At 38.3% G+C, this 12,177-nt stretch overlaps 1 protein-coding gene across 2 annotated transcripts; it reads left to right on the forward strand.

The window, feature by feature from the left end:
- Positions 1 to 4,461: 4,461 nt before the first annotated feature.
- MSS51 (MSS51 mitochondrial translational activator) lies at positions 4,462 to 10,605 on the forward strand. Of its 2 annotated transcripts, XM_079137103.1 has the most exons (7): positions 4,462 to 6,067; positions 7,022 to 7,260; positions 7,542 to 7,697; positions 8,258 to 8,382; positions 8,609 to 9,175; positions 9,493 to 9,586; positions 9,903 to 10,605. In XM_079137103.1, the coding sequence occupies exons 2-7, from the start codon at positions 7,043 to 7,045 to the stop codon at positions 10,093 to 10,095; spliced, it is 1,353 nt and encodes a 450-aa protein (XP_078993229.1). In that variant the 5' UTR covers positions 4,462 to 6,067; positions 7,022 to 7,042; the 3' UTR covers positions 10,096 to 10,605. The 2 variants fall into 2 exon arrangements, with proteins under 2 accessions (XP_078993229.1, XP_078993230.1); XM_079137104.1 differs by lacking the exon at positions 8,609 to 9,175.
- The last annotated feature ends 1,572 nt before the right edge of the window (positions 10,606 to 12,177 follow it).

Raw genomic sequence — 12,177 nt, forward strand, 5'->3', positions numbered from 1 at the left:
TTGAGAGAGTGTCTGGCCAAGTTTCTGAGGCTGACCTTGAACTTGAGATCCTCCTGCATCAGCCTCCCAAGTAGTTGGGATTACAGGTGTGCACCACCACGCCTGACCATTCTTCCACCTCTTTTTTTGAGGGGGGGAGGATTGAATTAAGGGACAGTTGACCACTGAGCCACATCCCAGCCCTATTTTGCATTCTATTTAGAGACAGGGTCTTACTGAGTTGCTTATTAGCACCTTGCTTTTTGCTGAGGCTGGCATTTGAACTCGTGATCCTCCTGCCCCAGCCTCCTGAGCCGCTGGTATTACAGGCATGCACCACCGTGCTCAGCCTCTTTCAACTTTTAAGGTGTTGTATTGACATAGGGTGGGGTAGATAGAGCAGTTAAAGGCTTTTTTATAGAATGGCAGTTATTCTGGAATTACACTGAGAATATGTGGTGATTAAAAGTGGAGGATAGGGGCTGGGGATATAGCTCAGTTGGTAGAGTGCCCGCCTGGCATGCACGAGGCCCTGGGATCAATCCCCAGCACCACAAAAACAAAAAACAAAAACAAAAAAAGGTGGAAGGTAGATGGGTTGAGGGTAACTCAGTGGTAGAAGGCTTGCCTAGCATGTGTGAGACCTTGGGTTCAATCCCTATTACCACAGGCACAAAATAAATAAATAAATACATACATACATAAATACATAAATGGAGGACAGAATCAGATCAGTTATTGGAAAGAGGGTTCTAAGGTATGACAAGCAATTCTATCTACCCTTTGGGCAAAGGAGCACAACCCTTAAACCTTAATATAATCAATTAGGTATTTTCTTAGGTATCAATCAGTATCTTCTTCATTGGTAGTAATGTACAGAATATGATATGAACATAGCTTAGCTATCTTTGTTCTCTTGACTCAATCCATTCACCAAGGTTGAAGGGAGATATTGAAAGGGTGGATGGAAACATAAGGATGAGGGAAAAGAAAGTATGAAAAAAGTATAAATTTATTCCTTAGACCAGGAGTTTGTAAGAGTTGTATTATAAAACATGAGTATGAGCTGAATGATTGAGATTTATTTTATCTTTTTTTTTTTTTATTGTAAACAAATGGGATACATGTTGTTTCTCTGTTTGTAATTATTAGAGATTTTATTTGGTTTTGCCATCTACATCCACTACAGTTGCATGATGATTCTTGAGTTTTTATCCTAAACATCTGTTTAGAAGGATCAAATGTCAGGCCATTTTTGTATCAAAACATGATCCATGAGTTGAACTTTGTTACCTTGTTCGTAGTGAAACCAACTGCTGCCAGTGTTTTTGTCCTGTATCATTTCCCTGTCCCTGTCAACAGTTCATCTGGATATTAATAACTTTTTAGCCTGTGGTGTCTATAGATTTCTTCCCTCCTTTCTTTCTCCCTCCCACCTTCCCTTACTTTTTTTGTTTTGAAGTAAAATTTACATTACAAAGGGCTGGGTTGTGGCTTAGTGGTAGAGTGCTTGCCTAGCACTTGTGAGGCATTGGGTTTGAGCCTCAGCACCACATAAAAATGAATAAATAGAAAATAGGTATTGTGTTAATCTGCAACTAAAAATATTTTAAAAAATAATTGTTAACGTAGAAATTACATGCCATTTAGTACTTTTCAGTGTTGTGCAGCTACTACCTCTATGCAGTTCCAAAACATTTTCATCACTCCCAGAGAAAACCCCATCCCTGGCAACCATCAATGTTCTTTCTGGCTCTGTTCTTAGTATTTCATATAAATGGCATTGTATAACATGTAACTGTGTCTGGCTTCTTTCACTTACCACAATGTTTTTGAGGTTAATCTATATTGTAGCATGTGTCAGTATTTAATTTCTTTTTATGACTGAATGATATTCACTCATATCTCTTCTGTCTCTCTGTATGTGTGTAATCCCAATTTATTTACCCATTTATCTGTTGGTAGATTTGTTACTTGTTTCTATCTTCTAGCTATTATGAATAGTGCTACTATAAACATTCACATAAGCATTTGTTTGGTTACCCATTTTTAATTATTTGGTGTATATACCTAATAATGAAATTGCTGAGTCATAACAGTGACTGTATGTCTAACTTTTAGAGGAATTGCCATCCCTTTTCCATAGTGCCCTCGCTATGGAAAATTTCACATTTCTATCAGCAGTGCACAGGGTTCCAGTTTCTCTGTATCCTCATCAACACTTTCTGTTTTCTGATTTTTGTTAATTGTTTTGGTGGTATTGGGGATTGAACTCAGGCCTTGTGGTATGTTAGGTAAGTAGTCTTACCACTGAGCTACATTCATAATTTTTTAAATTTTATTTTGAGATAGGAACTTGCTAAATTCCGCTGGCTAGCCTTGGACTTTTCAGTCCTCCTACCTCATACTACCACATGCCTGGAATACCGGCTACTAATTTCTGTTTTGTTTTTTTTTAATAATAACCACCCTAGTGAATGTGAAGTAATATCACACTGTGTTTTTGTTTAGCGTTTCCCTAATGACTAATGAGTATATTTTCTTGTGTTTATTGTTCATTTGCTATATTATTTTGAAAATTGTTCAGATACTTTACCAATATGGGTTGTTTGGGGGATTTCTTGTTGTTGTAGAGTTATAGTTCTTCATGTATTCTGGATATTAACCCCTGTAAGATAAATGATTTGCAGATATTTTCTCCCATTCTGTAGGTTGTCATTTCACTCTGTTGAGAGTATACTTTATTGATTGATTGATATGATTGATTGATTGTGATGTTGGGAATCAAAACCTGAGCTTGGTGCATGCTAAGCACACGTTCTACCTACCATTGATCTGTACCTCCAACATGATAGTGTCCTTTGATGTACAGTTTTTAACTTGGATATAGTTGAGCTTGCCTATTTTTTCTTTTTTTTTTAATTTATTTTTATTGTAAACAAATGGGATACATGTTGTTTCTCTGCTTGTACATGGAGTAACAGCATACCATTTGCATGATCATACATTTGATTCATACTATTATTTTTTTCTCCCCCCCACCCCTCCCACCCCTTTTCCCTCCTTCCTCCATTCTTTCCCCCTTCCCACCCCCCATTATGTGTCATCATCCGATTATCAGCAAGATCATTCGTCCTTTGTTTTTTTGAGATTGGCTTATCTCACTCAGCATGATATTCTCCAATTTCATCCATTTGCCTGTGAATACCATAATTTTATTGTTCTTTATAGCTGAGTAATATTCCATTGTATATACAATTGAAGGGCATCTAGGTTGGTTCCACAGTCTGGCTACTGTGAATTGAGCAGCTATGAACATTGATCTGGCTGTATCTCTGTAGTATGTTGATTTTAAGTCCTTTGGGTATAGGCTGAGGAGTGGGATAGCTGGGTCAAATGGTGGGTCCATTCCAAGTTTTCTAAGAAATCTCCACACTGCTTTCCAGAGTGGCTGCACTAATTTGCATCCCCACCAGCAATGTATGAATGTACCTTATTCCCCACATCCTCTCCAATACCTATTGTTGCTTGTATTCTTGATAATCACCATTCTGATTGGGGTGAGATGGAATCTTAGGGTAGTTTTGATTTGCATTTCTCTTATTACTAAAGATGGTGAACATTTTTTCATATGTTTGTTGATTGCTTGTAGATCTTCTGTGAAGCATCTGTTCATATCCTTAGCCATTTGTTGATTGGGTTATTTGTATTCTTGGTGTAGTTTTTTTTGAGTTCTTTATATACTCTGGAAATTAGTGCTCTATCTGAAGTATGAGTGGCAAAGATATTCTCCCGCTCTGTAGGCTCTCTCTTCACATTGCTGATAGTTTCCTTTGCTGAGAGAAAGCTATTTAGTTTGAATCTATCCCAGTTATTGATTCTTGCTTTTATTTCTTGTGCTATGGGAGTCCTGTTAAGGAAGTCTGATCCTCAGCCAACAAGTTGAAGATTTGGACCTACTTTTTCTTCTATAAGATGCAGGGTCTCTGGTCTGATTTTAAGGTCCTTGATCCATTGTGAGTTGATTCTTATGCAGGGTGAGAGATAGGGGTTTAATTTCATTCTGTTGCATATGGATTTCCAGTTTTCCCAGCACCATTTGTTGAAGAGGCTATCTTTTCTCCATTGCATATTTTTGGCACCTTTGTCTAGTATGGGAAAATTGTATTTATTTGGGTCTGTGTCTGTGTCCTCTATTCTATACCATTGATCTACCTGTCTATTTTGGTGCCAATACCATGCCGTTTTTGTTACTATTGCTTTGTAGTATAGTTGAAGTTCTGGTATTGCGATACCCCCTGTTTCATTCTTCCTGCTAAGGATTGCTTTAGCTATTCTGGGTTTCTTATTCTTCCAGATGAATTTCATGATTGCTTGCTCTATTTCTGAAAGGTACATCATTGGGATTTTAATTGGAATTGCATTGAATTTGTATAGCACTTTTGGTAGTATGCCATTTTTACAGTATTAATTCTTCCTATCCAAGAACATGGGAGATTTTTACATCTTCTAAGGTCTTCCTCAATTTCTTTCTTCAATGTTTTGTAGTTTTCATTGTAGAGATCTTTCACCTCTTTGGTTAGATTGATTCCCATGTATTTTATTTTTTTTGAGGCTATTGCAAATGGAGTTGTTTTCCTCATTTCCCTTTCAGATGTTTCATCGCTTATGTATAAAAATGCTTTAGATTTATGCATGTTGATTTTATAGCCTGCTATTTTGCTGAATTAATTGATAAGGTCTAGAAGTTTTCTGGAGGAGTTTTTTGGATCCTCTAAATACAGAATCATGTCATCAGCAAATAGTGGCAGCTTAAGTTCCTCTTTTCCTATTCGTATCCTTTTAATTTCTTTGGTCTGTCTAATTGCTCTGGCTAGAGTTTCGAGGACAATGTTGAATAGAAGTGGTGAAAGAGGACATCCCTGTCTTCTTCCCGGTTTTAAAGGGAATGGTTTCAGTTTTACTCCATTAAGAATGATGTTGGCCATGGGCTTAGCATGAATAGCTTTTACAATGTTCAGGTATGTTCCTACTATCCCTATTTTTTCTAGTGTTTTGAGCATGAAGGGGTGTTATATTTTGTCGAACACTTTTTCTGTGTCAATTGAAATAACCATATGGTTCTTATCCTTAAGTCTATTGACATGATGGATTATGTTTATTGATTTATGAATGTTAAACCATCCTTGCATTCCAGGGATGAACCTCACTTGATCGTGGTGCACGATTTTCTTAATATGTTTTTGGATACGGTTTGCCAATATTTTGTTAAGGATATTTGCATCTGTATTCATCACAGATATTGGTCTAAAATTTTCTTTCCTTGATGTGTCTTTTCCTGGTTTGGGTATGAGGGTGATATTAGCTTCTTAGAATGAGTTTGGTAGGGTATCCTCCTTTTCTATTTCCTGGAAAACTTTGAGAAGTATTGGAATGAGTTCTTCTTTGAAAGTCTTGTAGAACTCGGCTGAGAATCCGTCTGGTACTTTTCTTTTTTAACCTGTGCTTTTTATGTAATATCTTAGAAATTATTGCCAAGTCCATGCCAAAAGCTTTCTCCTTACATTTTCTCCTAAAACTTTTATATTTTTATCTCACATGTTTAAGTCTTTAGACTCAACATTTAAACTCAAATCATTCTATTTTACTTATTTTTAGAATGTTTCTACCTTCCTACACTCATGCTCTTCACTGTACTTAGAATTTCTTTTCCCCCATCTTAATGTATTCTAGGTATTGTTTTTCAAAGTTTGATTCCAACTGCTGTCTGCTTCATGAAGTCTTTCTATAGCTTACCCACTAAAGAGCATCTCTTTTCTGATTGCCCATTAGTGCTTTAGTTATACTTTTCTTAGGGAATTTATATAGTACTTTATATTTAATTTCCCCTGGAAGACATTTTTGATAATATACTTTTTCATATTTATTTCCATATAGTATTTTGAAAAATGATTTTGCCTATCAATGAATATATATTGAATGAATGACTTTTAATTTTTACCAGTGTCGTCCCTTTTGTCTACTCAGACCTGTGGAAGGCATAGGAGAAAACAAGGCAGGAAAAGGACTTCAGAGATTCAGGTAAGTAGTAAGTGGGAATGGCCTTATTTCTACTTCAAAATTTACCTCTTTAGGAAATTTTTTTCATAATTTGCCTGACTTGCTTAGACTACATAATTCTTAGCATTGTGTTGCTCATTTTGTATTGCATTTAATTCCTATTTTGTATTGCATTTAATTTAATTTTTGGTTTATTGCTTATAAATGTGATGATAGGTCTTTTAAAATGAATGTTTCATCTTCCCAACTAGATTAGATTGACTAATTGTCCAATTGACAGTAGTTTTGGACAACCAACACTTGGTATTTTTTTCTTCTCTTTTAAGTTGATTTTAAAAATACAATATACTGCTGGATATGGTGGCACATGCCTCTAATCCCAGCAACATGGGAGTCTGAGGCAGGAAGATCGCAAATTCAAGGCCAGCCTCAGCAATTTAGCAAGACCCTGAACAACTTAGCGAGACCCTTTCTTAAAATAAAAAATAAAAAGGGCTGGGGGTATGGCTCAGTGGTTAAGAGCCCCTTGGGTTTAATCTCTAGTACCAAAAAACAAAACAAAAAACAGTATACTAATATATGAATATATATTCCTTATAAAAATGTTAAACATTACAGATAAGACTGAAGTCCTCATTGATCTACTTTGTTCATATCCTACTGCCTTTTTCCCCTACTCACAGTTAATTACTATCATCAGTTTTCTAAGAGCCCTGACATAACTTTTTCTATGCACTTACATATATATATGAAAATACATATATGTTTATATATAGAACTTCATATACAACACATGTATAAATTAAATTCAGATACATTTTTTTTCACAGCTATCTCTGGTGATCAATAATCCATAAATACTAAATAAATCTTACTGATAACCTGGGTCTGAAAGACTAGAAGAAGAAGTAAAAGGTTAAATATTTGAAAACATCATTATTCCAGCTTGCAAAATTCCATTCCATATCTGTTTTGCATATAGTTCCCAGGTATTGGACACGCCATGGCTCCACGCTTGCGGCGACGGAGGCACAAGAAATCCCCATCAGTGGCTCCCATGGTTGTGACCCCACCCACAGTTGTGACTCCTCTGCCTCTGACCCTCTCAAAACCTGGCCCTAGCATTGATGCACATGGCTTCTTCTCCTTGGACAGAAACGTTCCTGGTCTATCCCAGCTTATCCTTCAAAAGCTGAACATGAAAAGTTATGAAGAATATAAGTAAGTGACAAAATATGGAAGAGGGATATATTATCTTTAGTAGAAGTGATTTCTAAAGGTAGAATATAATTTGGCAGTATGGGATATTTGTAATGAGGGATTTTCTCATCCTGGTTTTTGCTACTTTTATTACCACAGAAAAAAAACAGAATTGGTTTAAGTAAGAATTGATTGGAATAGGAGACATAGGAGTATGTAAAAATGTACAGAAGGCATGGTGGGGGACATTTTGGAGACACACTTCTCCATATTGCCATTATTCTTCCATGCTATCTCTGCAGGTTGGTGATAGATGGGGGTACCCCTGTATCAGGCTTTGGATTTCGATGCCCTCAAGAAATGTTCCAGAAGATGGAGGACACATTCCGATTCTGTGCTCACTGTAGAGCACTCCCTAGTGAACTTTCAAATTCCAAAGTCCTTCGGCACTGTAAGAGGTGACTTGTAGGGTACTAATTGGGGAGACATTCAGAAATGAACCTATACTAAATCCTCACTATAAGAGGAAAAATTAGAGTTTTCAGAATCACTTAAGGCTCATTCCTCATTTTGTGTGAACTACAATACAAAGAGATTAGAACACGGTTATAATCCTGCTTATTGTTTTTGATGTTGTCGGGAGATGAAATAAGACAAGCTCCCCAGAACAGATATGGTCTTATTCCTTGAGTATTCAAGAAGAGAGAGTAAGGAAGAAGGTATTTGGTGTCTTATCCATGATTAGAGAGCAACTGCACATTGCTGGTTTATTTTTGTGCTTTTATTTTTCCTTAAAGTGATGTAAAAAGTAATTTGTTCCAGATAAAGATATCACCCTGGTCTGAGAGAACAGTTGCATTCCCAGTTCCTTCTGCCTCCTCTGCCTTCCCCACATTTGGGACATCAGCTGTCATTCTTCTCTGTACCATCCTTACCCATTCATTATTCTTTCAACCTAGGTATAGGAATATCAGTTCCCATCCCTGGACATATCCAATTAATGTAATTATTCCTTCAGGTGCAGAAATGTCTATTACTGTGACCCAGAGTGCCAGAGGTCAGATTGGCCAGAACACAGGAAGGTTTGTCAAGAACTTCGTCTTGTAGCTGTGGATCGTCTCATGGAATGGCTTCTGGTCACAGGTGGAGTGGTGGTGGTGGGGAAGTCTGCCATAATCATAGTTTATATTCAGAGAAAAATATGAAAGCATGTTGTTATGAGGAGGGAATGAGGAACCTGGGCAAGGAATGGGGCACCTGTAGTCAGAGGTTTGCAGAGTGAACATGGAGTGGTTATTGGTCATAAATAAGGAGAGAATTTTGAAGCCAGGAAAGGATTAGGTTACTTCTTATTCCTTCTTCCCTACAGGTGATTTTGTCCTACCCTCAGGACCTTGGCCATGGTCGGCTGAAGTTGTACAGGACTGGAATACCTGGTTTTCTATGAGGGGATTGCAGCTAGATACTACACTGAATGCTATGCTAGGCAGTCATGCTATGACCTCCTTATGGGCCAGCGTAGGAAGGCCGAGGCCAGACCCAGATGACCTGCAGGGCTCTTTGAGGAGACTCCTGACAGATGTTCTCTCAAGGCCTTTGACTCTTGGCCTAGGGTTTAGGGCCCTAGGGATAGATGTTCGGAAGACTGGAGGAAGCACAGTGCATGTGGTTGGTGCTTCCCACGTGGAGACATTTCTCACTCATTCTGGGGATTATGATGAGCTTGGCTATATGTTTCCTGGACACCTTGGCCTCCATGTGATCATGGTGGGTGTAGATGTATCTGCTGACTTTTTACACAGTACCTCAGCTTCACCTCTGGAACCTGGCACAATTCAGCTTAGTGGCCATAGAAGCCTCTATCATGACTTCTGGGAAGAGCAGGTAGAGACTGGGAAGCTATCCTATCCAGATATGGTGGCAGCATTCCATCCAGGTAAGCACCATTGATTCAGAGGAATACTAAGTGACCCCTGAGATTTACCATCCTGATTCTTGTATCTTCTACCTTTAGAACTCTATTAATTTGGTCTTAGTAAACACAATATGATGAGGACCTTGGTTAATCATTGTCCGTATATACTAACTACACCTGGGTTCAGAATGTTTCACTGAAGAACCTGGGGTGGCTGATAATGATGAATATTGGGGTGAGCAATGTGAGGGTTGGAGTATATGCAAAGAGATACCTTGCTTTTAAGGTCTACTTCAGCCTTTCTTCTCTGTATTCCCTTTTCCATTTTTGTTCCATAGGTTTTCATGCCTCCCTGAACTTGATGGAAGCTTGGCTGCCTACCCTGCTGCTACTTCGTGACTATAAGATCCCTACATTGATTACTGTTTACAGGTTTTGACTTATGTTATTTTCGTGACATACTCATACCTCTCTATACATAGGAGCTCATTTTGCTACCACTTGCTCATCTATCTTTTTGTGACGATATTCTTCCTTCTACTATGTGGCTTATTCATATCCTTGGAACAAAGTCCTGTGCTACTTAATCAGTGATTTAGTGATACATCTGAGAGGAAAAGGTAGTCCTTGTCTAGTTCAGTCTAGGGTAATAATTGGGATTGATGAGTAAAGAAATATCATGTTCTTGAGCAGTTCCTACTTTCTCTCATAATAAGTAAGAGCAATCTTTCTTATCTCTTTCCCACAGCCATCAGGAATTGGCAGCCTCTTTGCAGATTTTGGTGAACCTTGATATACACATCACTACATATGGAGCTAACCCTTTCGCATCCCTCAAACCAGAACAGGTCTATTCCAACCCCAACAAGCAACCAGTATACTGCAGTGCCTACTACATCATGTTTCTTGGAAGCTCCTGCCAGCTAGATACAGACAATTAGAAGACAAAGTGGATGGTGTGGTTTAAATAGCTGAACCAAATCTTAACTGGATATCTGGAAAGTAGGGAAGTTATAATGAAATTACCTCAATGATGCCAGATTGTTGCCAACTTTGAAACATACTGTATCCTAAACCCCATTTATTATCCGGGTAAAGATTCTAGACTGAATGAGAGCTCCACTATGATATGACTCATTTCTAAAAGTTTAGACATAATACCTTGTAAAGATTGGTTTCTAGATTTAGTGGGTGGCACGAGGCCCAGGTGTCAGTCTTTCCAGAGTCTAGAGTTCTTAACTGGAGAGAAAATTGGACCTTTTTGTGGGAACCAGATGGCCCTGAAGAGAAGAATGAGGACTACCTATTCTTCTGAAAAAACTTTCTTATCTAAGAGTTTGGGCTACAAAATGGAGATGTCAATGACTTGAAAGTCATAGAAGAATGGGAAAGTCAGAGAAATTGTTGGTAACATGGGGAACATTTAAGGATTGGTATACTGTCTTATTTCTTGTTTTGGGGAATTCTGACACTAGAGTGACCCTCTTGTTGTTTTCTAGATATGTTGGACATATCAATCTTTACCTGAATATATTGGAGTTGTATCCCTTTCTATATCACAATTAACTTAATTTGGGACTCTTTTAAAAAAATGACATGGGGTCCCTCTGTGTGGTCAAAGTTAACTGAACTCCCAGGCTCAAATGATCCTTTTGCCTCAGCCTCCCAAGTATCTGGAGCTGGAGCTATACGCAGTCATCACCACACCTACACCTAGCTTCCTAAATCACTTGTTTTCTTTTTGTGTGTGTGTGTGTTGGTGGCGGGGGGGATACTGGGGATTGAACTCAGGGACACTCAACCACTGAGCCACATCCCCAGCCCTATTTTGTATTTTATTTAGAGACAGGGTCTCACTGAGTTATTTAGTGCCTCACTTTTGCTGAGGCTGGCTATGAACTGAGCCAAGGCCCCTAGGATTACAGGTGTGTACCACCACATGGGCTGTTTTCCTGTTTCCTATTTTCTGTCAGATATTACTCATCTGCACACAACACTTCAAGATTAGAAGTTTCTCTCTTGCCAAGGAGTGATTAGCATCAAACTGTTTAGACCTACCACTCTACCACACACTTGTCTATTGTTATCCTTTTACTACCCTCTCAGGATTAGGAAATTCCCTAGGTATTCATTTCTAAAATCTTGCCATGAGCTTCACACACACATAAAACCTGTCAGTTCAACACACACGCACATATATACTCTCATTGCCCACTTGTATGGGGTAATTTTAGAATTCATTTATTCATTCAAAACATGTAGTACTGGGGCTGGGGAGATAGCTCAGTCGGTAGAGTGCTTGCCTTGCAAGCAGAAGGCCCTGGGTTCGATCCCCAGCACCCAAAAAAAAAAAAAAAAAAAAAAAACAAACAAACAAACAAAAAAAAACCATGTAGTACCTACTTTGTGAAAGATACAGTATTATTCTTTTTGGAAAATATAAAGGTGAATGAAACATGGTTCTTATTGTTGACCTAGGAAGAGAAATAACACGTATACAGATATACCTTTATTGCAGAGTGTAACATGCAAAGACACATGCCAGAGGCTGCTAAGGAAATAGAGTGGAAAGAGAGATCACTTTGCTAAATGGTACTTAAGATATTGTCAATTAAAATGTTATAAAATTGATGGCAGGGTGTTTTAGTCAGCTTTTTTGCTTCTGTGACTAAAAGACCTGACGAGAACAGTTGTAGGGGAGGAATAGTTTATTTGGGGGCTCATGGTTTCAAAGATCTCAATTCACAGACAGCCAGCTCCATTCCCTGGAACTTGAGGTGAGGCTGAACATCATGGTGGGAGGGTGTGGTGGAGAGAAGTGGCTCACTTGATGATCTGAAAGCAGAGATTCCACTCACCAGATACAAAATATATACCTCAAAGGCATGCTCCCAATGACCCACCTCCTCCAGCCACACCCTACCTGCCTCCAGTCACCACTCATTTAATTCCATCAGAGGATTAATTTCACTGACTGGGTTGACTCTCATAACCCAATCATTTCTCCTTTAAGCCTTGCACAT

This window comes from Sciurus vulgaris (genome assembly GCF_902686455.1).
Source record: "Sciurus vulgaris genome assembly, chromosome: 4".
NCBI classification, from domain to species: domain Eukaryota; kingdom Metazoa; phylum Chordata; class Mammalia; order Rodentia; family Sciuridae; genus Sciurus; species Sciurus vulgaris.